A 25,129-nucleotide genomic window follows, 5' to 3' on the forward strand; every position below is an offset into this window, starting at 1 on the left:
GGGGCCCTTGCCCACCGTCTGCCTGGGGGCCGCGACGGCCAGGACCGACGCCCGCTGCTTCCCTGCGGTCCTCCCAGCACCCGCCGAAGGGCCGGCCTCGCAGCCTGCGCAAGGCCACGACGGGCTGCGGCTCTGACCGTGCGCCGGAGCCCAGCACTCCTCGAGCCTTCCCCGGGTGGGCCCGCAGAGCGCAGACCGGCTGTCTCAGGAAGGCAGGCAGGTGGGCAGACATGGGAAGGCTCCCTGCAGCTCCAGGGGGAGGGATGACAAAGCCAAGTGTGGGGCCTCGGAGAACGTCTAGGACACAGAACGGTGAGAAGCAGCCATGGGGTTCGCGAAAGCCGAAGCACCGGACAGCTCTGGCGCCCCGCACAAAGATGGCGGCGGCACAAAAGCCCCGCCCCCGCCAGTATGGTCGTCCCGGGGTAGGAGGAGGGGCAAATGTCCTGCGGGGCGGAAGTGACGCAGCCGGAAGTCCGGTCTGGCTGTTGGCTGGCGGGCTATGAGTGGGGCGATGTGGCGGGCTGCTAGCCTAGGACGTGGGGTGACCCTGGGGCTGCTGCTGACGGTCCACGCGGTGGCGGCGTTCGAGCCCATCACCGTGGGCATCGCCATCGGGGCCGCGTCGGCGCTCACCGGCTACCTGTCCTACAAGGACCTTTACTGCCGCTTCGCCGAGTGCTGCCGCGAGGAGCAGCGGCTCAACGCGTCGGGTAGGGCGGGTCTGCCCGCGAGGGGCGAGGCGCTTACCCTGAGCTGGGGCGGGGGCGGGGGGCACCGACGGGGTCTCGGTCCAAAATCCAGCCCTGGAAGCCCTGCTCTCTGAGGCCCACGCTCCAGATCGTGGAGCTCTGCCTAAGCTCCTTCTTAAACGCCCCGGATTCCCTGCGAGTACAGTAAGAAGAAGCGAAAGGCCCGCGCCCAGCGCTTTGCACCATGTCAGTCCTATGAAGTAGTTTTCATACGTGCGGCGGCTACCCTGAAAGCCCACACTCGGCTCTTGGTTTTCTTACAAGCCAGCAGGGGCGGCTGGGGCATACCCTGTAGCTCAGTCAAGAGAAGGCTAATCCTTGGATGAACGAACACGTTAGCTTCCTTATCAGACACCGGAGTATTGAGGACATCGGTCTAATGCATAGCCTTGGAAGTGGCATCGTGTGACTTTCAACCCGAGGTTCTGCCTCCGGGCCAGCCCTGGGGTTTGGCAGACGCCCTGCTGGACCGCTTGCTAATACGTGCCTCTCGCTTTGGCCAGCTGGGGAAAGTGCTGCTTTTCTGATGTCTGTCTAATGTCTATTTTTCTCTCTGTTCTCGGGCTGGCTCCCGCAGCCCTCAAGCTGGAATTAGAGGAGAAGCTGTTTGGGCAGCATCTGGCCACAGAGGTGATTCTCAAGGCGCTGACGGGCTTCAAGAACAACAAAAATCCCAAGAAACCGCTGACTCTTTCCTTACATGGCTGGGCCGGCACGGGCAAGAATTTTGTCAGCCAAATTGTGGCAGAAAATCTTCACTCCAAAGGCCTGAAGAGTAACTTTGTCCACCTGTTTGTCTCCACGCTGCACTTTCCTCACGAGCAGCAGATAAAACTGTACCAGGCAAGAGAATCCCTTTATCTCACCCACTGGCCACTCAGACTGGTCTGGGCGACCTGCTAACTCTGGCCTCTGCTGCTTCCCTTTGCACTGCAGTAGCCCTGGGCCCCCACTGAGTTAAGGCACGCTTGTCCCCAGTAGCGCTTTGCTGTTGCAGAGCTCTCCTACAACGTTTTTCCCATTTGATTCCAAAATGATACAGTGGGGCAGGAAACGTTACTTCCATTAAAAGAGCCATGAGGGGATTGGCGCCTTACAATCTCTGTCCTTGTGGCAAGTCAGAAACTTGGGCCCAAATCTGCAGATTCGAGGTTTCTGGGGCAGCCACGTTCTGCAATGAATGAGCGTTAGGTGTTTCCGTCCCAGCCCCTGGTGAAGCGGAGCACTCTTAAATGATTGGTTCTGATGTGGTTTCATCGAGGTCTCCCACCAATGGCGCAGTCTGCCGTTAGCATGTGGCAGTTAGGGCTGTAGACCAGAGGATCCCGCCCCCACCCAGTCGCTTTTATTTTCTTTCTTTACATTCAAATTCTTGGCATTGCTTTCATTCTTCAAATGCAGGCCTCAAAGAACTGACTCTTAAGCCCGTTCCTCCTTTGGAGATACTCTGTCTACATTTAATTTGTATTAAGTTGTCTAGGGTCGTCCTTGTAAAGGTTAATAGTCCTGCTGTTGGGGGAGGACCTGAATGAGAAACAGAAACTGAACTGAAAGGGAAGTGAAAGTGGCTCTTTGCCGCACAGACTGAGCCCGAAGATTGCGGAAAAGAAGGAATAGTTCTTGTTTTTCCAAATCCTTTCATGAACCTCTAGAAATACAGTAATTAGATGAGGGGGCCTCTAGAGCCTTTCACGTTTTGGGGTAGAGGACTTGTTGCTTGGGTGTCTTTGTCTTGGGAAAGCATAGGGCAAAATGCTTTCCATGAAGTACCAGCTCTTTTGTTCACTGCATCAGTCCAGGCGCTGGTTTGGGGCACTGTGCAAGCCTGTTTCAGTTTCCAGTTGCTTATCCGTCTGTCTGCTAAAATTAATGTGAACTCTCAGGCCAGGGTAAGCTGACATGATGGGCTGCTTAACTGTGACTGATGAATATTCATGTTTCTTGCTCCTCTTATACCTTTAAAAAGTCACGCTCCGCACGTTACTTGAGTTAGGTGCTAAGGTGCAAAGAGGTGTTTTTCCTGTCAGCTTCCACTTTTTACAGATAAAGTTACGGAAAAGCTGTTACCCAGTGCATGGAGGTTAGGATGCAGTTTCCGAGAGCTCTTCGTGAAGGCCTAGAGAGCCCCGATTTGCCATCTTGCGGAGTGGGGGAACCGTGCTGTGCTTCTCCTCCCCTCAGCACCTCCTTTGAGCCTCTGCACCCTCTTTTTTTTATGGTTGGTCTAGGATCAGTTACAAGGATGGATTCGGGGTAACGTGAGTGCGTGTGCGAGCTCTGTGTTCATATTTGACGAGATGGACAAATTGCACCCTGGGGTCATCGACGCAATCAAGCCGTTTCTAGACTACTACGAGCAGGTCGATGGCGTGTCTTACCGGAAGGCCATCTTCATCTTTCTCAGGTCAGCGTGAGGTGGTTTCTTGGGGGCACACGAGGCCCTCATTCTCCCGGTGCTAGAAGGAGGTCCTGGCAACCGTCAGCATCCTGTTGCCCAGGGACAGAGGTGCCTGGCGAAAGGAAATTGTTGATTTCTTTTACTTCGCGGTTGCTACCATCAGCGTGGCAAGGAGTGGGAGGGCCCGAGAAAATGAATTAGATATTGCTGGTAACTGGCAGTTTCGTTACCTGCCCATGCCTCCGAGGCTTGTCAGAAGTCAGCGTTGTGCGGCAAGTTCTCGAAAAGCAGACTTCAAGCTCCGTGAAGACAGGTGCTCATTGTGTCCTTGTCCAGGAGCACTTAGTAAATCCTCCTCCCGGTGAGAAGAAACCGCAGAGCAGGTATGATTCTTGATTGGACACAGAATCTTACCATGTAATTTTTATTCTGCTTCTTTGGCAAATTCAGCAATGCCGGTGGGGACCTCATAACTAAGATTGCCCTTGACTTTTGGCGGGCGGGAAGAAAGAGGGAAGACATTCAGCTGAAGGACTTGGAACCCGTGCTGTCTGTCGGAGTCTTCAACAATAAACACAGTGAGTCTCCCAGGCCGAGGATCCCCCGACCCTGCCAGCGGAGCCCTCTCCTCCTTTACACCTTCTACAAAGCCTCCGAATCCTTGTGCCTCTCTGGCTTTGCTGAAGTAGGGACGTCCCATAACAGAAGCAAGTAGTGAGGGTAACCTTTTTTTTTTTTTTTTTAAATTAAAGATTTTATTTATTTATTTGACAGAGATCACAAGTAGGCAGGGAGGCAGGCAGGGGTGGGGGGAAGCAGGCCCCTGCTGAGCAGAGAGCCCAATGTGGGGTCCGATCCCAGGACCTTGAGATCGTGACCTGAGCCCAAGGCAGAGGCTTAACCCACTGAGCCACCCAGGCACCCCTAGTGGGGGTAACCTTAACAGACTTGTTGCACGCTTGATAAAAAGAGAATCTCGAGGGGGTAGAGACAGGAAGAATGTACTGTGGGCTGGGATCAGAATGGGCCCTATAAGAGCAGTGAGCTTGGCCAGGTGACAGGGACAGTGATGGGAAGACCCAGCTGTGTCTTGCTTTGCAGGTGGCCTGTGGCACAGCGGACTGATAGACCGGAACCTCATCGATTACTTCATCCCCTTCCTCCCTCTGGAGTACAGACACGTGAAGATGTGTATACGGGCGGAGATGAGGGCCCGCGGCTCTGTCATAGATGAGGACATTGTCACCAGAGTGGCAGAGGAAATGACTTTTTTCCCCAAAAGCGAGAAAATCTACTCAGACAAGGGCTGCAAGACCGTGCAGTCACGGTTGGATTTTCACTGACCTCTGACTCAAGCGGGGTAAGAGGCCGCTGGGAGCTCAGCAAGTGAGGGTCTTGCCTTCCGGAAGCACTTTGAAGCCCTGTGTGGGGTTTGCACTTTGCACCTGTGGATTTTCGGGACGTGGACGTTTCTGAGAGTTGAGTTTTGAACAGACACTAATCTATTGAGAGTACTTGTCATCTTGGACTGGACAGCCATCCATCTGTGAACTGTGGTGGACGATGAACTTCTAAAATCCTGCCCCCTCCCCCCTTGCTGACCTTGACAGAAGTGCCTTGCAAACAGCTGTGTGAGATCTGGGACCCATTCTGACCCCACAGCACCCACACCTCAGAAGCTGCAGCTCTAACTCAGGGAGTGCAAGGACCCTGTGGCAACCTGGGGAGCTTTCGGTTTGCACCTGCTGAAAACCTCCGAGAGTGTTCACTGGCTTTTCACTTGAAATCAGTGGCACCTTCAGGCACAGGCAGTGTCCCAGGAGATGCGGGCCTGCACACTAGGAGCATCCTCGACCAGGCGACCTCGCTGCCTGTGGCGTGGGGTCTCCAGCCGAGGCTTCTGCAGCAGCCCAGGACCGGCTGGGCTGGAATTCCTTTGCCTTCTCTCACTTGGTGTTGATCTCCGTCTTCCTGGTACCACTTCTGCTCCTGAACTTCAGTCGCTGCTAGATTTGCCCCCAGTCGCATGTCATCACGAGAGTCAAATCAGAATGAGGCCCTCGGTTTTGCATTTGAGTCCTCTGTTCCCGCGGCGAGATGTCAGTTACAGTTTATGCGTGGGTCGATCCCTCACTTTACTCCAGAGAATCATCTGAAATCCACAGGACAAGCTCGGTCTCCGTGGATGCTACGTGCCAGAGCCGTCAGCCGGCGGGTTCTGCGTTGCCAAAGAAGTGTAGGCACTGGACACCAGAAATGCTAGAATTCTCAAGGATATGTAGGTTTTTTATGATGTTTTTACTTGTGAATCTTGTATAACAGAAAAATAGAGGACGTGGCTTATTTTAAAATATGGGAAGGATACCAAAAAATGGAGTAACTGCCTATCCTTTTATCAGAAACTCTTTACAAAAACTGCATTTTTATCCTTCAGTGCGTGGCAATAGCTGGTCGCAGTTGGAGGTCAGACGAAGACCAGACGCAGCTGGTCCCGGGTGTCCCCTGGGGACGAGCGCCCTCTCTGGCTGGACCGTGCTGGCGACAGGGAAATAAGACGTTTCCAGCCTGTGTGAATGGGGGGCTGGGGGGGTGGGGTGTGTGTGTGTCACAGCTGTGACGTGACCGGAGACCCTTGAGAAGAACAGCGCGCAGTGTGTTTATATGTGAGATGCGGAAGGAACATCTTCATGACACAGGAGTGCCTTACGGAGGGTCACCTTTAGTCTTTTAAAAATGACAAGTTAAGGGACGCCTGGGTGGCTCAGTCAGTTAAGCGTCTCTGCCTTTGGCTCAGGTCATGATCCCAGGGCCCGGGGAGCCTGCATTTCCATTTCCCTCGGCCTGCTGCTTCCCCTTCTTGTGTGCTCGCTCGCTCTCAGATTTAAAAACACAAAAAAAGCCCAGTTAAGGCTTAAAATTTTTTGTACCTGTTCTTGCACTGAAGCCGAGTTCCAGCTCTTTCCTAACCCCTCAAGTGTCTGGTCAGGGAGAGACAAGCTTTTCCCGGTTCACGGTGATGCAATTCACTCACCACGTGTGAGCCACCTTTGGACTTGTACCTGGAAGAGGCCACTGCTGGGCACATCCTCCCTGTGTAAGAGGTAGACAGGAACTTGAACTGACCTACTGAAAATGAAATAAAGCCTACATTTTATCCTGTGACGCGTCACTTAACTTTTTGTTTTCCCTAGTTTATTCGGTAACTCTGAACAGTTTGAGCTTGGGAGAAAGGCTGTCCAGCAGCTCGGGGTGTCAGGCACACCACACCCCAGACCAGCTGGTGGGGAGTCTGCATCACTTGGCCAGTATTTACCTTCAAGGCTGGTCCCCCCAACCCACACGCACAGTGACACTGGAATGGGTGATGGGTTCTGTGCCACAGTTTCACAGATGAAAACTCCAGGGAGAGCTGGGCTTCTTTCTAGCAAGTGTTTGCTCCTGAAGTTGACGTAGGAAGGGAACTGAGGCAGTGGGAAAACAGGGCTTCCTGTTGACCTTCTGCACCCGAGCAAGGCCGGGCTCCGAGCTGGAAGCCCACACCATCCGGTGAGGTCCTCGTTCAAGCGCAGTCCACAGGGCTTCTCTGTCGGTGGATCGTTAACACCAACCCCCTTTCAGGACTGAGGACAAGCCAGCTACTTTCTAGAAAGTTCAAACCCAGCATCCCACCCGCTCCCACCATTTCTTAACTGAAGGTGCTCAGGTCCCGAGACAGAACTTTCCAGGTCTGTTCCCAGCCTCCTGCAGTTTCCGCTCCGCCCTCATCTACAAAGACTGAACTTGCCAGATGGAAGTCAGGGGACTCCCATGTTCCCTACGGAGGGGCGCCCAGGTGCTGGGGCTGACGTCTGAAAGTCATTAGCCCAATCTGTGACCCCTGGCGACAGGACGACAGGTCAGCTTCTGCTCCACATCAAGAACCTTCCAACATGGGGCACCTGGGTGGCTCAGCCGGTTAAGCCTCTACCTTCCACTCCCGTCATGATCCCAAGGTCCTGGGATCCAGCCCTGCATCAGCCTCTCGGCTCAGGGCGGTCTGCTTCTCCCTCTCCCCCTGACCCTCACCCCTGCTTATGCTCCTGTTCTCTCTCAAATGAATGAATAAGTCTTAAAACAAAACTTCCAACACTTGCAGCCATCCAAGCTTGGGAGGCCTGGATGCCCTTAAAGAGCCTCTCCGGGGGCCAGGTCCCACAAGACAAAGGGGTCCTGTGGCAGTGGGTGCCAGCTGGTCTTCCGGGCCTGCAAAAAATGGGTCTGTGAGCACTTTGGTGCCACAGCCACAGGAGCTCCCCCCACCCCTGCTGTAGGTGCCACGTACACCAAGGTACGCCTAGTCCCCTCTAGCGTTCTGTGCGCCTGGCTGGCACCTCTGCTGAGGCTGTGTCTCTGGACTTGAACTCCAAGGCTGGGTGTCAGGAGCTCCGCGAAGCCCAGTGCTGCTAAGCAGAGAGCAAGAGCGAGCCATCGGGAGGCTCAGAGGCCCCGGGTTAAGCTGTGCACTGCACCTGCTGGGTCTTCATTCACAGCTGAAGCACCTACGACCTACGGTGGAGGATTTTTCCCTCCTTTAAAGATGTATTCACAAGTTACACACAGTATCATTGTAAAATGGTAGCTCTTCTGTAGTTATAAGTAAAAACACTGTTCTTGGCGTCCACAGGGTAGACTGGGAAGAGGGCGGGCAGTTTAACTTTTCTATGTTTTGGGAGTTCTCATTAACAAGAACTAGCAACAAGGATAGTTTTTAAAAATATGGCCGAACTTGCCAGATGACAAGTTTGTCAGGTTCGTTCAGGAATGGGAAGCAGAGAAGGATCCTCCTTTGCAAGGCTGAAGGCCTGGCAAGTGGGAAGCTGGAAATACTTCTCTCCCGAGGAAACTCTGTTTCTAACAAATGTCCACAATGTTGCTATTCCCACAGTTCACAATGTTACTGAGATCAAAACCCTTGGGGATTTAAGGCTTATCTGTGACTCGCCTCAGTGTGTCCCCTTTTACATACTCGAGCTTTTATCTAAACACTTCAATGCCCCTCGCGATGGTCAGCCCATGACAGGTCTGATCACTGCTCCTGCCTCGGTCCCCAGTTATGCCATCTTAGGGACTACGTGCTGAGGACCCGGGCCTGGACTTCTTTGCAGTAAAGACATCACAGTATATGGTATGGTGACAGGAACTTTAAAAAACAAAAAACACAGAGCCAGCAATGTAGAGTCTGAAAAGTTTCTCATGTTAAAAACCATTTTAAATAAAGTTACATTTTCAGTAAAACTTAAGACGTCCTTCCTTGAAACAGAAACACTTGAAATTAAAACATGATTTTTTAAAAAATCATGAGCCCTGGGCCGAGCAGACTGGGAGCTGCCTGCTTCCTCCGCTGAAGGCTCCGGGGGCTGTTCCGAAGTCCACGATCTGTAGGGTCTGATGCCATCAAGCTTCACTGGATGAAAATGGCCCAGGAAAAATTCCCGTCCTGTCCCACAGGAAGCGTTTCCTTCAGTCCTCTTCCAGAGGACAGAGCCGGGGGAGGTCTGGGAAGAGAGCCGTGTGCGGAGTTCCTCCTTCTCCGACTGGAAGCAATGACTCCAGGCCGCCATCAGTCATCGTAGTAGTAATCTAACTTGGTGAACACAGTTTTGCAGCCTTTGTCAGAGAAAACTCTCTCCTCTTTGGGGAAAAACGTCATCTCATCAGCCACTTTGGTTACAATGTCCTCGTCAATTTCAAAGCCTCGGGACTGCATTTCGACTCTGATGCACATTTTTAGATGTTTATATTCCAGGGGGAGGAAGGGAACAAAATAATCAATGAGGTTTCGGTCAATTAGGCTGCTATGCCAAAAGCCACCTGGGAAAAAGAGAAAGGCAGTGTTCGTCACTGTCCACCTCACCCCCCATCCATCCGACACACGTCCACCGGGCGTCTGTTGGGGGCCAGACCCGGAGGCGGAGCCTGCTATGAAGTGAGTCCGGTGTAACCCAGGAGCTCAATGCCTCCACGGAAGCCAAGCACAGGAGCCACGGGCTCGGGCTCAGGGGTGGCCTCTTAGATGCACCTACAGATCCGAAGCAGGAGAGAGGCACACCAGCCCAGAGTGCCGGGAACACGCAGAGAGGCGGGGCGGTGCCCTGGGAGCGAGGACCAACTTCCCAGGCTGGCAGAGTTTCAGAGAAAGTGCCAGGAGAGATGCTTCCCCAAAGGCCCCTTATCAAGACAAACTCAGGTGTGGTTAGCGGCTCTGTTAGGAATATCAAAACACCTTTATGGCTCTTGTCCCTTCAGAAATTCTGAGCGCTTTAGATCTGCGCCTGAAGACAGAGAGCAAATACTATTTCTCATTACAAATCATAACTGGAGCATCTGCTCTCCTTTCCCAGCAGCGCTTTGCACACAACTGGTGCTCAATAAAGATCTCACTGCCTGGCTGGGGTGAAGTTGGCCGTGGGAGGAAACAAAATGAATGGCCGAGCAGTAACAAGGGGGGCAGCTCCTTTCCTGAAGGCCTGCTCTGCGTCGGGCAAGCCCTGGGCCCTGGGCAGACATGGACGCTGCCCTCAGGGGTTCACAACCCGACAAGGCAGTGCACAGATGATTTCAGATAGGGCCAAGGGCTCTGAGCACCAAGATGGGGCGAGCGGGCAAGGACAGGCTACTTGGCCAGAGTGGGCAGACATGGCCCGGCTGAGGAGGTGACCTCTGGCAGGAACCAGCACGACAAGAAACCGACTATTGGGAGAGTGTTCTGGCGGAACAATGATCTCAGATGGGGTCTCCTGAAAAAACATCTACGAACCGCTCCCCAGTTTGTACCCTTGGCCTGACTGCCCCACTGGCACCGCCCCCCAGCACCCCACTGGAACGGCCAGCCATCTGCCCCGCATCTCTACAAGGGTGCCTCGCTCACAGTCCACACCTGTCTCCAGCTCGCACCCGGCCCCACATACTTGCAACTCTGCACTCTGTCCCCCGAAATGGCAGCGCCACCCTTCCACAGCTCAAGCGGGATCCCTGAGTCTGTGTTCTCGCATTCCCACACCAATCCTTTAGGAAATCTTGTTCTACCTTCTGTAGGTTTCTCCCTTCAAAACGCATTCTCAACCCACTGTGTCTCCCAATTCTACTGGTGGCATGAGGGGCCGGGCCACCAGCATCTGTCCCCCAAGCAGCTATACAGCTCCCACCCAGGGTCCCTGCCCCGGCTGCCTTCAGTCTATTCTCCCCCCAGCACCCAGCGTGGTCCTGTTAAAACCAAGTCTGGTCATGACACTGTTGCTCAAAACAACCCAGGGGCTCCCTCCTCCTTTGGGAGTCAAACCCAAAGCCTCCCTAGGGCCCTCCAGGTCTTCAATGACCAGCACCCCCAATGCAAGCCTTGTCTCTTATCCAACCCCCTAACCTATTGCTTTTCCAGGACTGCCATAGTCCACACAGTGACCCTGGGCATACCCCCACCTCAATAACCCTGCATGTGCTATTCCCTCTGATGGAATGCTGTTCCCTGTGGTAGCCACATGGCTCACTCCCTCAGTCCTTGGCTCAGCTCAAGTGTTACCCTCACGGTGAGCCATCCCTGAGCGCGTCACTGAAAACTGCAGCCCATCCTCACTCCGGCACCCCAAACCTCCATCACGGACTTACTTTTTACCTACTGGAGAGGAAGAGATATCTCCACTTTTATATAGATACAGAAATCCATCATCTGACGCCTTTCCTTCCTTATTTATTATTATTGGGATAAGAATTTGCTTTTGTTCATTGCTATGAGGATAAGGATTTGCTTTTGTTCATTGTTATGTCCCCTGTTTCTGGACCAGTACCTGCCACCAAGTAGGTGCTCATTGAACACCTATGGAATGAATGAATGAGTTCAGCCATCTGCCTGGGGCCACGGTCAGTAAATAGCTGAGCCAAGTCTGCCTGATTCTGAAGCTTATACTCAGGAACTCTTTGTAACTTCCCAGAACATGGGTCCCAAGCTACCGGCCTCAACTGCTAAAGCATTCAGGCTTAAGGTTTCTAGTGCATGTGTTCGTACTGTTTGGCATGCCAACGAACCACCTAACGGATTACAAAATATCCCGGCTTTCATCAGTAATATTCTGCCTACAAACGGACACACAACACCCCATACTGTTCATGTATTTCTACAGTAGAAGAAGTTTCTTGTTTCAAAGGAGAACTTTTGTTTTCTAAGCTCAAAAGGAACCTGAACGGAGCAGACCTAAATGGTAACAGTCAGCCTGCGTGGCTCCCAGGTTACCAGGTGAGTCATTTTGCATAATAGGCCAGTTCTCACCGCCAAGGGTTCAAGGTCAAAGGTGTGTGTGTTCCCCGGAAAAATCATGAGCTAGGCAGTGAAAAGCTCAGGCTCTGGGGACCAGAGACACCAAACAGGCGGGGTGGCCTTGGGCAAGCAGCTGCCTCTAAGCCTCCGTTTCCTTGGGGACGATGACAGGTTCTACCCCAAGAGTTACTGTGGAGATCAAAGGAAATCTGCAGGTCGAGTGTTCAACACGGCTCCCGGTGCAGAACACGGGCCCACTGCTGCTTGGCTCTTGATCTCGTGCACAGAATCTCAGAGCTCCAGGACAACACACAGGGAGGAAGGGACCCGACAGATTCTCTCCTCTGGAAGCACCCCAACAGCCTTCCTTGCTTACCTGCTGCTTTTCTTCCATAAAGGAAAAGGATTTAGCTAAAGAAAACAGGGAACTAATTTGTAAGTCCTTGATGATCAAGACTGTCCCTCTTCGTTTAAAACAGCACCTTCCAAACTTTAGGGGTTAGGACAGTCACCTAGAGTTTAACACAGAGTCTTCTGAGAAATTCTGCCTCAGTAGATCGGGGAAGGGACTGAGAATCGGCGCTGCTAGCCAGCTCCCAGGCCATGGCCAGGCCGAGGACCTACAGCTCAGGGACGCAGGATCGCAAACGTGACGGGTTAGGAGCACCGGCACTTACTATTCTTGTTATTGAAGGCCGACACGGACAAGGCTGGCTCCATGTCTTTGAGCTTGATCTCCTCCCTCTGCTTCCCACTTCTCCAGAAATCTAAAGCCACGTCTGTAATCCTTTCGGCTCCAGCATTGCTACAACAGAATTCCGGGGAGTGAGGACTGGGTTTTGTGCCGAAGCCCACGACTTGGGCTCAAAGAGTTCTTCAAGCAGGTCCCGGCCCCAACCTTACCTGAGAAATATGAAGATGGCTTTCTGGTAAGAGACCCCGTCCAAGTGGTCATAATAGTCTAGGAAAGGCTTGATGGCATCTATGAGGCCAGCATGCATCTTGTCCATCTCATCGAAGATGAAGATGGACCTCGCACAGGCACTCACGTTGCCACGGATCCACAACTGTAACTGGTCCTGGATGACAAGGGGCAAAAGCCACTCAAAGTTCTCAGCAAGTGCAGCAAACACGTGGTGCAAGCATCAGCGCTACAACTGTTTGCACAATGGCCCGGTTCACGGAGTGTTTGCCGGGTGTATGGCACCGTGCTAAGAACTTGACACACACAAGCTTCTTGGTTCCTCACAACTCCCCACAGTGTGCTTTATTATACCCATTTTACAGATAAGGAGGCTGAGGCACAAAGCTTCCTCATTTTGCCCAAGATTACAAAATTAGTATGCGGTAGAGCCGGGATGTGAACCCGGCTCTGCCTGGTTCCAGAGCCCCACGTTGATTGTTGCGTGGATATCCTAGTGGTGCTGTGTCACTGAGTTGCTTGTCCTTGTCATTAAAATGGCGACATTAATAGGTATCCTGTGTACACCGGCCTTCTTCAATCCCAAGACTACACAGCTCCCAGGTGGGAGAGTTAGGACTCACAAGCAGCTGTGTCTGCCGCCAAAGCCCAGGCTGTTATTAATCAGTGAGTTAAACTATACAAGCAGTTTGCAACACTTCGGCCAAACAACCTCAGGCCTTTCTAGAAATGTCTCCTCTTTTACAAAATGAGTTACAGGTCACGATCTTTAGGTTGGATGTGATGACAGCCATGTCTAACCCCACTTACTAAAAAGAGTATTCCTGTAGAGTCCGTTTTCAGCAACCACCACGGAGCTCGGAAGGTGTAACCACTCCACACAACCTCAAACCCTCCCTAACTTCCACACCTTTCAAAGGGAACCTACACGTGTAGAAGAGAAGACTCACGGCTCACTCACTCCAACACGGAATTCCCAAATCCCCCCCCCTCCCCCCCGCCCCGAGAAGACACCACCACCCCAGCATCATCCAGGAAGGATTCCAAAATTCTGCTCTTGCCTTATACAGCGTGATGTTGGAGGCGTGTGGAAAGTGCAGCGTGGCCACAAACAGGTGGACATAGTCACTGTTCAGACCACCCTCGTAAATATTCTCCGCGATGATCTTGCTGACAAAATTTTTGCCCGTGCCCGTCCACCCGTGCAGAGAGAGGGTGAGGGGTTTCTTCGGCTTCGGGTTGCTTATGAAGCCGGATACAGCATTTAAGATGACTTTCTTTGCAAGATGCTGTCCGAAGAGCTTGCTGTCTAGATCCTTCTGCAGCGCTGGGAGAAACAAAGCTAATCAGGGAGGGAGTGTCTGCGTGTCTGCCAAAGCCCAGCCGAGTGCACAGGCCGTGAGAGCCCGCAGAACCTGCTAAGCTCGCCGAGCGCGGGCTGAAACGCTGACGTAGGTCAGCACTGGGCCCGCAGGTGGCGGTGGACCTGGAGGCCTCCCCCGGCTCGCCCTGCCCCTTCTCCGCGCCCCGCTCCGCAGGGCTGCGGTTCGGCCGCCGCCCAGGGCGCGGGAAGACTTCCCACCGCTCCTCCTGCCTCTGGCTGGGAAGAAGCGAAACTCTCGGCGGAGGAAGCAGCCCGGCCCGCAGCCCCCCTGCTCGGGTCTCCGGCCAAATCCGGTCCGTCCGTGGTCGTGGCCTTGAGCCGGGCGCCAACCGGCCCGGGCCGCTCCGGCTGCGGCTCCGACCCCCGACCCCGGCCCCCGCCGGCCGCCCGACCCCCGCCTCCGACGCTCGCCCCGCCCGTCCTACCTTCCCGGCTGAGGCTCCGCTTCTGTCCGCAGCACTCCGTGAAGAGGCAGTAGAGACGCGGGTAGATGTAGCCGGTGAGGACGCCGGCCAGGGCCAGTCCCAGGCTGATGGGCTCCACCGCCCGCACCGCCACCGGCGCCAGCAGCAGCAGGCCCAGTGCGGCCCGGCCCAGCTTCATGCCCGGACCCGCGCCTCCCTGCGCGTTCTCGTGCTGCCCCAGGCCGGGGCTACTGCCAGAATGCGCTTCCGGTTCCTCCCTGCCGCGGCCGCCATCTTTGTGCGGGGCGGGCCTCTTTACGCCGTCGCGGCCGCCATCTTTGTGTCGGGCGGAGCCCTTTCCGGCTTCGGGTAGGTGAGCGCCGGAAGCCGCTGGGGGCGTTTTTTTGTTTTTTTTTTTTTTCAAAGACTATTTTCCGGGAACGAATTTAGATATACAGAAAAATGAAGACTGTATAACTCTGTACCTTCCCACGCAATTCCCCGTATTATTAACATATTAGTGTGTTACATTTGTTAAAATTAATAAATAAAATAAATAAAATAAAATAAAACCTGTATTGATACAACGAATGTTTGTTCATTTTTCCTTAGTTTTTACCTGATGTCGCATGTCTGATCTAGGTCCCATCCAAGATACATTCTATTTCGTTCTCATGTCTCCTCAGGCTCCTCCTTGGCTAAGACTGTTTCTCACGCTCTCCTTGGTTTTGATGGCCTTGACAGTTTCGGGGAGGCTGCTCAAATCTTTAGTTGGCTTCCCCACTATCGGGATGTGATGTTCTTGTGCTTGGACTGGGGATATGAGTGTTGGGGCGGAACATACTCTACACAGGCAGAGTGCTATCACGACATATGAAGGATACATACCAGCAACGTGATTTATGACTGTTGCTGACCTTCACCACCTGGATGAGGCAGTGTTCCTCCGATTTTGCCACGGAAAGTTACTTGCCCTCACTCACCCATTCATTCATGGTTTTGAGGGCTGCCGGTGTGTTGGGTTATGGACTAGACCCTGGGGATTAGAGGAAAAAAAAAAAGACATCCCTGATTCCTGCCTTCACTGATCATGCATTCTAATGGCGGAAGGAATACAAAAATAAAAACTATCTCCATTTTACAGATGAGAAAACAGGCTCAGAGGAAAAGAGATTTGTCCGAGGGTATAGTGGGGGGTGAGCAGAGCTCAGCTCTGACTCTAAAGCCAAAGTCCTCTAACCACAACACCCACTCTAAAAATCAGCCCAGAGGTCAACCAACCTGCTCATCCTTTCTCCTCTTGACCTGTGTTAAGTGCCTCAGGAAAATGACAGCCCAGGGGGCACCCCCCCCCCCCTCCAGCCCACAGGTTGGAGCCTGTGCACATCTCTTAAACTCAATGAGAAAAATCTCTTCAGTAACTGGGTTCTGCATTTGAGCTGCCCATGCCCCAGGCTCCCAACACATTACCTAGTGTTGGTAGAAGGAGACACAGTTCAAACAGGAAGGTTGGATTTGTTTCATATTTAATACTTAAGTGCTGAAAATGATACAAATTTTTTCTTTCTTATTGAAAAGGAATAGGTAACTTTGTAAAAGTCAGAAAATGCCAGTGTCCCTTTGATCCCATCCTAGGTTTTTCTGCTGTCAGCTGGATCCAGCATATATAGTGAAGGATGCATTTCTGAACTCCAGATATTGGAAAGTAGAAGACACGATTGCATATATAATAATGAACAGCACAATCTAAAGGGTTTTATCTCACTCTGAACACAGCCGTTTCCTCCTGACCCGGGGCCAATATTAAGAGAAAGTCAACATATTTACAAACGAGACTTAATAATGCTCACAAGAATAGAGTTTGCCCACAAATAGGGAAACTACACATTGTTTTGTTTCAAAAGGTTATAAATGTGGTGCCTGAAAAGTCCAGCAGGTAAGCAGCGGGCTAAGAGGGTCTGTTTTGGGAACGGTCTGCTAGCAAATGAGCAAACTTCTGTCCAGGAAGCCTTTTTGTCGGCGGGGTGGGGTGTGGTGGGGGCGTGGGTAATGGAAGGGACGGCGCTATTTACATCCCATTCTGCACTTTTCCCTTTCGCCGCCCTTAGTACCGTCTGTTCATCTTCTTGAACTTCTCATAGTGATAGTCGTCGGTGGCCTTCTCAGTAGCGGGCCGCTTGCGGTTAGGAGGGGACCCTGCAAAGGAAAAGAGGAAAAGCCATTGGCCATGCTGGAAACTGCTGAGACGTTCTGCTTAGGCTGGGACCACGCCGGTCTCATTCCCCACAGGAGCCCCAGGTGCTACCACCGTGAACAGGAACATAGTAGGGCCTCAGTGAATACTTAGTACTGAGTGAATGAAAATAAACAGAGGTTGGAGTCAGGTGACCATATGGTGGCCTAGGCTGACGCAGCAACGGATGAGGCAACCGGTCGGAGGGTGTTTTCAGCCGCAGTGAGTGTGACTGTGCACGAAGCCTGGTGCCTCACACTTTCAGATACAACTTCTTTCCCGCTCACCGCAACTCTAACGGGGGCCTGTTGCCATCACTGTCCAGAGAGCTTAGGTGACTTCCTCACTGCTGCTCTGGAAGGGAAGGGACGTTGAGATAGGAACCCGAGTCTGGGGACTCCAAAGTCCTTGCTTACCATGTGTGAATGACACAAAGCTCTAGGAATTGAAGACTATGCAACTGGGAAGTTACAGAAAATAATTTCTCAAGAGGGAGAGAAGGGAAAACAGTCTGGATTTTCCAGAAGCCTCGGCAACTTCTGCATGTTACCAGGATCGTCCCGTTGTTGATAAAAAAGGAGACACCCCCCCGGTGCTGGTGAGCATGAGGGAAAGGGGCGCGGGTGGACGCTGCCAGCGGAGGAACAAATCACCACACGCCTAGAGGAGCGTTTGGCGACTTCGTGGCATGGAGCGAAGGACATGATACAGGCAAAACAGCCTTTAAATCGGGAAAAATGAGAAACAACCTAAGTGTCCAACCAGAGGGAACCACAGTAAATCCACACAATAGAACATGAGGTGGCCACTGAACGGGCAACTATGTATTTACTGTCGCGGAGAGAAACGCAGGGGCACACTACCGAGTAAAACACTGTGAGATCCTATTAAATATGTATCCGCTGTATGTTTCTACATACATATTTTTTTTTTTAAGTCTGGAAGGTTATCCATAAAAACGTCAACAGCGCTCATCTTTGGGTGATGTTGTGAGTAACATTCAATGTATTTTGATTATTGAAGTCAATAATTTTTGATAACTGAAATTTCTAAGTCTCTATTATAATTTGATAGCCCAGTGAATCTTCAGAGCGACCCCAAATGGTTGGTTTTATGATGGTCTCCATTAACAGGTGAGTAAATGGAGGCTTGGAAAAGGGAAGGCAATGGCCACGGTCCGCAGCATGGAGTAGAATCGGCTGCCTTGGCCCCAAAGCCCACCTTCTACCCCTGCAGAGGCCACCCTGCCTCCACGGGCCCCGATGACTGCTCCAGGCAGCCCTGCGGCCCCTGCTGTACTCACGCTCGGGCTCTGGCTTCTCTGTGTCCCCCACTCTCAAGGGTCGGGCTTTGGGCTCTTCTTTGTTTCTCCGTATGGGGGCATTGAGCTCCTCGTGATAAACTGGATCAAAAAGAGCCCAGGGGACACTTCAGACAAAATACAGGAGCCAGGGGACCTCCCCAGTGGGGCAGGGCTACTTCCCCAGAAAAGCTTACATCGGTTGTGCTGCACGTAATTCACGGCCATGTTTGTGGGCACGAAAGATGTCTCGCTGTCTTTCTTCTTGTTCTGCTGCTCTGCCAGCAGACGGGCCTTGGCATCCTCCGTGGAAATGATGTTTTTTATTTTAGCACTGTGAGGAGAAAGGGGCCGTGCTGTGTATTAGACCTTCTCACCTCTGGTCCTCAGACACAATTCACGGTCAGACTGGAAGCCACCACTGTGTAAGGAGATCCGCTCTTGGAGCATAGTGCTCTACAGCTGACCTACCACTCTCCTACACATGTGTTCTCATGTGTTCTCAAAGCTGACGGAGATGCAGGATGTACTGTCCTCTTCTGTTCAAGAGGAAACTAAGCCTCAGAGAAGAAAAAAGAATTGTCTAGGGCTCAGAGCTAGTAAGGCCAGAAAAGAGGTGAGAACCCAGAAGTCTCCCCACTTCCTACTACACCCAAAGAGGATTCTGACCATCGCATTTCTTCCGTGACGATCCCGTGGTAGAACAGATGTTTTGCAAAAAATAAAAAGGAGGATCATGGGGTGGGTAAACCTTTAACATTGCTCCTGCTAGAATAAAAGAGAGGAAGATAAAGGTCTGATGAGAACAGCTAAAGGACTGTGAACAGAGATTAAATAAACACCTGTATACAAATATCGAGTCACTATGCTGTGTACCTGAAACCAATATAATGTTACATGTTAATTATATCTCAATAAACAAAACATCTCACTTTTGCGTTCAGGAGACTTTCCCTTAAGTCTAACAACATTGACCAAATTCTTCAGAGACACTGTGGGCACACGTATCTCAGCTTGCCAGAGAAAATAGAGTTATTATTTGTGGCTTTCCAAGGAGACAGGCAAGAAACAGTCCCCTTCACTGGAAACCGGGGTGCTCTTCGGGGGGCTGGGGCAGGAGAGGGACCAGACCAGGGGTCTGAAACATACTCGATGCCAAGGTCCACCTCGGGGATGCCACTGAGCATCTGGTTGGAAAGCATCTCTTCGGTCTTCTTTGCTGAGGAAACGCGGATGTTTTCTGGAAGTTCGTAAAGACAGTCCTCTGCATTCTTCGGCTTGACTTTCTGTTCCTCGTGTTCCACAATCCCCTTCCTCTTCTTCAGCTCTGTCTCAATGTACTTCATCCTGAAACGAGAAAGTCACAAACCTCAGGAAGAGGCAGGAGACTCACAAAACTTGTCTTGAAAATTAGTTGTTCCTGGGGCGCCTGGGTGGCTTCGTCGGTTAAGCATCTGCCTTCAGCTCAAGTCATGATCTCAGGGTCCTGGGATCAAGCCCTGCATCGGGCTCCCTGCTGCCTTTGGATAATTCTAGAAATGTCATCTGAAACTAAATATCTTACACTCTAGTTGCAGCCAACTCCGAATTGCTAATACCCAGACTGATACCTACATGTCAGCATCCTCGTCCCTTCGGTTGGTTTCTGCAGAAAATGATGTTCCCAGGTGGAGATCTTCCTCCTCACTGATCCTAAGGGGAGAAGCAATGAAGCAAAGTCTTAAAGTTACAACTCAGTGAGGCTGCGATCGATATTATACAAATAAAACACATACAGACAGTACGTCCCGCTTATGGTTAGGAAAAAATATATATGTGATATGGAAATAGAAGAAATAGAAGCAAGCAAACTTATCCTCTGGAGATTTCTCTGGGGAATGAGTAGATACTTTTATTTCTTGCTTTTCTATTATTTTTATAATTGCATTTTTGCGTTTCTTAAGAAAGAAAAACGTTTAAAAAAAAAAAAGAAGGGGTGCCTGGGTGGCTCAGTGGGTTAAAGCCTCTGCCTTCGGCTTGGGTCATGATCCCAGGGTCCTGGGATCAAGCCCCGCATCGGGCTCTCTGCTCAGTGGGGAGCCTGCTTCCCCCTCTCTTTCTGCCTGCCTCTCTGCCTGCTTGTGATCTCCGTCTGTCAAATAAATAAATAAAATCTTAAAAAAAAAAAAAAAGAAAAGAAAAGAAAAACAAAATTTCCACATAGGTTTGAAACACACTAAACAATTCACCTTTATGAAAGGAGAATGGCCACAGCGCACTAAACTAACTTTTCAAGCGTTTTTGCTTTTGGGGTGCTTGGGTGGCTCAGTCGATTGAACATCTTTTTCTTTTAAAGATCTGAGAGAGAGAGAGCAGGGGGAGGGGCAAAGGGAGAGGCAGACTCCCCGCTGAGCGGGGAGCCTGATGCGGGACTGGATCCCAGGACACTGGGATTATTACCCGAGCTGAAGGCAGCCGCTTCACTGATGCAGCCACCCAGGCACCGTGAGCATCTGACTCTGGATTCCAGCTCAGGTCATGATCTCAGGGTCGTGGGTTCCAGCCCCACACTGGGCTCCACTCTTAGAAGGGAATCCGCTTGAGATCCTCTCTCTCCCTCTCCCTCCACCCTTCCTCCAGCGTGTTTGTGGGCGTACACTTTCTCTCTCTCTCAAGTAAAGAAATAAAATTTAAAGAAAGAGTTTTGCTTTCACTTGGTTTTAAGCTAGCTACTTTTTTTTTTTTTAAAGATTTTTTAATTTATTCATTTGACAGATAGAGATCACAAGTAGGTAGAGAGACAGGCAGAGAGAGAGAGGAGGAAGCAGGCTCCCTGCTGAGCAGAGAGCCTGATGCGGGGCTCGATCCCAGGACCCTGGGATCATGACCTGAGCCGAAGGCAGAGGCTTTAACCCACTGAGACACCCAGGCGCCCCTTAAGCTAGCTACTTTTTATAAAGCACGAAGGATACTTCAGGATGTCCCACTAAAGCTGCTGTTACAGGCCCCCACTATCTGGGGTCACATAGACCCAGGCAGGGGCTACAGGTCAGTGTGTGTCTCCGTGAGGTCTACACTTACTTATCTTTGCCTCTTTCCTTCAGTTTCTTCATGTCCACCATACCGCCTGTCTTCATCTGAAAGGGATCATCCTGCAGAAAGTCAAATGAGCAGAAAACACAGCTGAGAGGAAGCATCTATATTATTGGGAATGGACTTTTTTTTTGTTTTAACACAGTCACCCACTGGAGAGTAGCAACAGCTCCCCATTACCCAGGGAGGCCCCCACAACTCACCACTAGGGTGGTCTCTTCTTGTACCTTTTCTCCCACCAGCAGGGCCACAGCACTGACCAAAAACAAAAAGGAAGAGTGACAGAGAGGAAGAGTGAGTGAGTGAGAGATAGAGATAGAAATTGCATAACTGAGATATGAGGAAATACACTTAGAAAGTTTGTATGTTGCAACATTAGAGCAAAGGCAAGATCTGAGGAGTGGGCACCAAAGACAATTGGAAAAGCCTACAAGCATAAAACAGAGTTCAGCAAAGCACTTTAGATGGTGGATGGGGAGGTGCAGTGAAGCTGTATACTCTCCTTCAAGGCCATTGATATTATCTGGGCTTGGCTATCTCATTAAGATTTTGCCTTTGGGGAGGCGCCTGGGTGGCTCAGTGGGTTAAAGCCTCTGCCTTTGGCTCAGGTCGTGATCCCAGAGTCCTGGGATCGAGCCCCACATCGGGCTCTCTGCTCAGTGGGGAGCCTGCTTCCTCCTCTCTCTCTCTGCCTGCCTCTCTGCCTACTTGCCTACTACTGTCTGTCAAATAAGTAAATAAAATCTTAAAAAAAAAAAAGATTTTGCCTTTGGGGAACACGAAGCTGAAGACGAATGTAGAAAAAAGTACCTATTGCACTCCTGTTTGGTGAACATTTACAAATGACCTCCTGTCCCCTACAAATGACCCCTAAGTAGGAGATTAGTTGACAAACTACGGCACATATACGTGGTGGGCTAATATGCAGCCACTAAAAAGGATTTTGGAAAAATAAACCACATAATGCCCCAAATGTGAAAGTGAGTTGAAAAACAGCATAGAAGTACTCACAACCTTTACAAGAGAAAGAAAACAGATCAGCCAGAACATTAAGTGTTAACACTGTTACCTGTGGATGGGAGAATTATGGGTGCTGCTTATTTTCTTGATTACACTTCTCTAAATTTTCCAAACTCTTAACAACCAACAGGCATTTCACAATCGGGGGCAATAAAAATAGGAGTTAATCCCTCGTTTCTGCCCCTTTGGGGTAAAACTCAAGACCACACAGCTCAGACCATCTCCTGGTTAAACGTCTTTAAATAACGGTGGAATAAATAAAAAATAAAATAAAATAAAGAGGGGTGGACTCCTTTGAGGGCAGTGGAAGGTGTACAGAGTGTTAAGAGAAGGAGCTATGCCTGAGAGAGTTGTGATGGCGACTGAGGCGGGGGCGTGTCTCTGTCATCTCCACCTCCTCCTCCTCCCGGTCCCCCGGCGCGTTACCCACCTCACCCCGTTGGGCCTCTTCCTCAAGTTCTGCACCTCGCGGGTCTCTTCTAGTTTTAATCTGAAAAAAGGCAACGCACAGACTGAGAGACCCTCCACGGAACTCAGACTCAAAAGGCAGCCTCTATTGGCACCCCTGCCTAGACGCTAAGCCGCCAGCACAATGGTCCGGAAGGCGACCTTGCGCTTAGACCCACTGGGTGTCAGATCCACCGTGCATCGTGGGGACACCTCTCCCAACTGCGCGGCCTTGAGGCGGCGGCGTCATCCCCTAGGAGCCTCAGTTTTTGTCTGCAGAGAGGGACAACAATCTCGGCTCACAAAGAGGAGCCTGGCGGGTGGTAAGTCCCACAGCCGGCTCTCTCTTCCTGCCCCTTGGACGTCCCACCCCAAACGCACCGAACCTCCTCTGAGTCCTGCTCATCTTCCTCCGACTCTGAGTCTGCCCGGCGCCGGCGGAAACTCTTGCCGGTGACCGGCATGGTCGCGCCGGCCCCGCTGTCCCGCCGTCCCGCCGTCCCGCCGCCCCGCCACCGAACCCCTATACCGTGGCCGGGATTGCTTCCGGCGCGCAGCAGTGACGTCAGAGCGCACCCCGCCCTGCCCCGCCCCCTTCTTGCCTGGCCCGCCCCCGGTCCGCACTGCCCGCCTGGCCACGCCCCCATCCGTGGCGTCCCCCTCTCCTGATTGGGCTTCCGGGGGGGAGGAGGCGGGGCGCGGCCAGCGGGCCCCACGGCCCTGCGCCGTGCAGCTGTGAGTGCGCTTGACTGACAAGCGGTGGCGGCGCGGTTGCGACGGCAGGTGAGTTCCGGGCGGCCGCCGGCTGCTTCGGGGGGCCGGGCCTCTCCGAGCAGGGGCTACCCCAGCCTGGCTCGGGGCCGGCTGGGGCCTGGCTCTGCCAGGTGCGCAGAACGCCGCTGCCAGGTGAGCGGAGCCCGGGACCCCCGGCCGCCGCCGCCCTCTCCCCTCCTCCGGCCGGCGCTCAGGGGTGTCCTCTGGGGCCCTGATGCCCCACTTGGAGCCCTGGGGGCGCTCGCTGCTTCTCCGGAACAGGGACCGCCATCTCTTTTATTTCTGCGGAGCCTGACCCAGCGTTGAAAGCACGAGTGTGGCGTCTCGGGGCGCTGACTTATTCCCCCAGGGTCTGGGCCCTGACGTGCCATTTTTTTCTTTAGGGATAAAAGATGACCACTTCCTAGCAGTGGTGAATTAACGTGCTGGCGCCGGCTGCCCCGCTAATGATGGCCTCCAGCCACTTCGTCCCCGCGTCCGATGTTTTGAACCCGCTCCGGAGGGTTTGAGGGGAGAGGGCCCCTCCTCGTGTGCTTGCCGGCCGCCTCCCCGGACCTTCAGGGGCCTTGTTTTTCGTCCTCTGTCACGAGGACTGTCGCTCTGCCTTCCGCCTTTTCCACCCCGAGGATGCTGTGAGGATTAAGTTTATTTGAAAACAAACAGGCAGCAACGAACGCTTAGGAGAGAACTAAATGTATCAATGATGGTTTACAGGACTTTTAGGAACCTCTTACATAGTTTTCCTTTTCTCTGTATAGGCCGGTCCTTTTCTTTGAAAGCACAGCCTCTCATTAAGCGCTACTATGTGGCAGGCACTGGGCTAAGCATTATCTCCTTGAACTCCCACCGCAAGCCTATGAAGTAGATCGAGTTATCGTTCATTCTGCAAGTGAGGAGACTTTGGTTCACAGAGGGCATAGGAGCCTAAGGTTAAACAGCTGGAAGGTGGGGCAGGGGTCCGTGGCAGGCCCGCCTCTGCTACAGGTTGTGCAGGATACCTAGACAGGAGAAGCTCAGTAAATGTTTGCTGCTGCTGCGGGTATTACAGCCCATTGGCTGGGGGGAGGGGCTGACGGAGACTGTGTTGATTTCCTCTTCTGGAAGACCATGCAGATGCAGGGCAGCACTTTCTGGAATACCTTCCTTTTCTCTGGAACGGTCCCTCCTGAGATTGCTGTTCTATCCCTTGGACTGAGACAAATGAACTCAGGACTTCTTGGAACAGCTTTTTGGCTTTGGTCAAAAGCCATATATTCAGATCTCCAAGTCTTGCCTTCTGCAGTCTGGTTCAGCCAACCCCAGATGCACCTGGGAATCCCTGAACGCCCTGTCCCTGCTGGCTGAAGGGGAGGCTCCTGGGGATTGCTGCAGGAACCCAAGGGGTCCGTGTCTGCAGATGTCACCCTTCCAGAGGTGACTCTGATTTTGCCCACCCAGCAACCCTCCCACTAGGAGGTACTGGACAGCACAGGGAGAGGGCCAGAAGGCCAAGGACATTTCTGGATCCTTCTTCTCCTCTGCCATCCCAGGGAAGAGCGTCTGGTACAAATGAGCGGGAGGCCAGAGTGCCCAGTGCTCCTCACCCCTTGGGTTGTGGCTGGTCTCACTGAGACCTGTTTAGCAAAAGCAGTGTTGGAAAAGTAGCAGCTGTGAATGGGTGGCCGGGCTAAGGGGCTGCAGACTCTCCAAGTCTCGCTGGGCCTTTTTTGGGGGTTGGGCTGGGTTAGATGAAACGGCTTCTCAGAGGGAGCCGCCGGGAAATGTGGGTTCTTTTCAATTCAGAGATGTGTCATGCTGTAGTTTGGAGAGTTTGGTTGTTTAAGGAAATGTACGCATTTGGCTTGAATTTGGGTTGGTTTGCGAGCTCCTTCCTGGAGCCTGGCTTGTTTCAGGGTTCAGTGAACGTTATTGTCTAAGTAGACTTGGGACAGAGCAAAGCAGTTGCAGTTTGCAGCCTGGCTTAGTTAAGGTTAGTTAAGTGTTCAGTAAAAGTTTGTTGGACTATTTTACTTACTCAGATATTCACTGAGCTTTTACTATATGGAGCAGGCATTGTTCTAGGTGCTTGAAGTATGCCAGGGAGCAAAAGAGATTAAAGATCCTTGATCTAGTGGACTTTCTTTCTTTCTTTCTTTT

General features: G+C 52.1%; 4 protein-coding genes across 11 annotated transcripts in view; 2 read left to right on the plus strand and 2 right to left on the minus strand.

The window, feature by feature from the left end:
- The first annotated feature begins 472 nt into the window (after nucleotides 1-472).
- On the plus strand, nucleotides 473-6,307 carry TOR1B (torsin family 1 member B). 2 transcript variants are annotated; one of them, XM_047699487.1, is made up of 5 exons: nucleotides 473-713; nucleotides 1,330-1,595; nucleotides 2,981-3,156; nucleotides 3,601-3,728; nucleotides 4,252-6,307. In XM_047699487.1, the coding sequence occupies exons 1-5, from the start codon at nucleotides 503-505 to the stop codon at nucleotides 4,491-4,493; spliced, it is 1,023 nt and encodes a 340-aa protein (XP_047555443.1). In that variant the 5' UTR covers nucleotides 473-502; the 3' UTR covers nucleotides 4,494-6,307. The 2 variants fall into 2 exon arrangements, with proteins under 2 accessions (XP_047555443.1, XP_047555444.1); XM_047699488.1 differs by lacking the exon at nucleotides 3,601-3,728.
- A 2,055-nt stretch (nucleotides 6,308-8,362) lies between these two features.
- Nucleotides 8,363-14,422, minus strand: TOR1A (torsin family 1 member A). The gene is made up of 5 exons (XM_047699491.1): nucleotides 14,169-14,422; nucleotides 13,421-13,686; nucleotides 12,341-12,516; nucleotides 12,115-12,242; nucleotides 8,363-9,000 (listed from the first exon to the last, which is right to left on the minus strand). Exons 1-5 carry the CDS (start codon nucleotides 14,344-14,346, stop codon nucleotides 8,750-8,752), a joined length of 999 nt encoding a protein of 332 aa, XP_047555447.1. The 5' UTR covers nucleotides 14,347-14,422; the 3' UTR covers nucleotides 8,363-8,749.
- A 1,234-nt stretch (nucleotides 14,423-15,656) lies between these two features.
- Nucleotides 15,657-22,764, minus strand: C13H9orf78 (chromosome 13 C9orf78 homolog). Of its 2 annotated transcripts, none has more exons than XM_047699490.1 (9): nucleotides 22,606-22,764; nucleotides 22,203-22,262; nucleotides 20,956-21,007; nucleotides 20,741-20,811; nucleotides 19,295-19,372; nucleotides 18,830-19,027; nucleotides 17,878-18,014; nucleotides 17,684-17,782; nucleotides 15,657-16,343 (listed from the first exon to the last, which is right to left on the minus strand). In XM_047699490.1, exons 1-9 carry the CDS (start codon nucleotides 22,623-22,625, stop codon nucleotides 16,252-16,254), a joined length of 807 nt encoding a protein of 268 aa, XP_047555446.1. In that variant the 5' UTR covers nucleotides 22,626-22,764; the 3' UTR covers nucleotides 15,657-16,251. The 2 variants fall into 2 exon arrangements, with proteins under 2 accessions (XP_047555446.1, XP_047555445.1); XM_047699489.1 differs by having other exon boundaries at nucleotides 22,601-22,762.
- A 121-nt stretch (nucleotides 22,765-22,885) lies between these two features.
- USP20 (ubiquitin specific peptidase 20) overlaps nucleotides 22,886-25,129 on the plus strand; it is a 42,792-nt gene continuing 40,548 nt past the window's right edge. For 2 of the 6 annotated variants that reach the window (XM_047700082.1, XM_047700081.1), the window contains exon 1: nucleotides 22,963-23,002. The gene's annotated coding sequence lies outside the window, so the exon portion shown is untranslated. Of the gene's footprint in view, nucleotides 23,126-25,129 lie in introns of all 6 variants that reach the window. The other 4 variants (XM_047700077.1, XR_007122280.1, XM_047700078.1 and 1 more) reach the window with 4 other exon arrangements.

This window comes from Lutra lutra, chromosome 13 (genome assembly GCF_902655055.1).
Source record: "Lutra lutra chromosome 13, mLutLut1.2, whole genome shotgun sequence".
Lineage (NCBI taxonomy): Eukaryota > Metazoa > Chordata > Mammalia > Carnivora > Mustelidae > Lutra > Lutra lutra.

Bases quoted from the DNA above. Each gene is read 5' to 3' on its own strand.
- TOR1B (XM_047699487.1), top strand. From the start codon at position 503: ATGAGTGGGGCGATGTGGCGGGCTGCTAGCCTAGGACGTGGGGTGACC. The intron at 3,157-3,600 runs GTCAGCGTGAGG...TGGCAAATTCAG, and splicing joins GCCATCTTCATCTTTCTCAG to CAATGCCGGTGGGGACCTCA. The intron at 3,729-4,251 runs GTGAGTCTCCCA...CTTGCTTTGCAG, and splicing joins AGTCTTCAACAATAAACACA to GTGGCCTGTGGCACAGCGGA.
- TOR1A (XM_047699491.1), bottom strand. From the start codon at position 14,346: ATGAAGCTGGGCCGGGCCGCACTGGGCCTGCTGCTGCTGGCGCCGGTG. The intron at 13,687-14,168 runs GTAGGACGGGCG...TGTTTCTCCCAG, and splicing joins GCGGAGCCTCAGCCGGGAAG to CGCTGCAGAAGGATCTAGAC. The intron at 12,243-12,340 runs GTAAGGTTGGGG...ATTCTGTTGTAG, and splicing joins GCCATCTTCATATTTCTCAG to CAATGCTGGAGCCGAAAGGA.
- C13H9orf78 (XM_047699489.1), bottom strand. From the start codon at position 22,683: ATGCCGGTCACCGGCAAGAGTTTCCGCCGGCGCCGGGCAGACTCAGAG. The intron at 20,812-20,955 runs GTGAGTTGTGGG...GACTTTCTGCAG, and splicing joins AAGAAGAGACCACCCTAGTG to GATGATCCCTTTCAGATGAA. The intron at 19,028-19,294 runs GTAGGTATCAGT...TTCTCGTTTCAG, and splicing joins AGGGACGAGGATGCTGACAT to GATGAAGTACATTGAGACAG.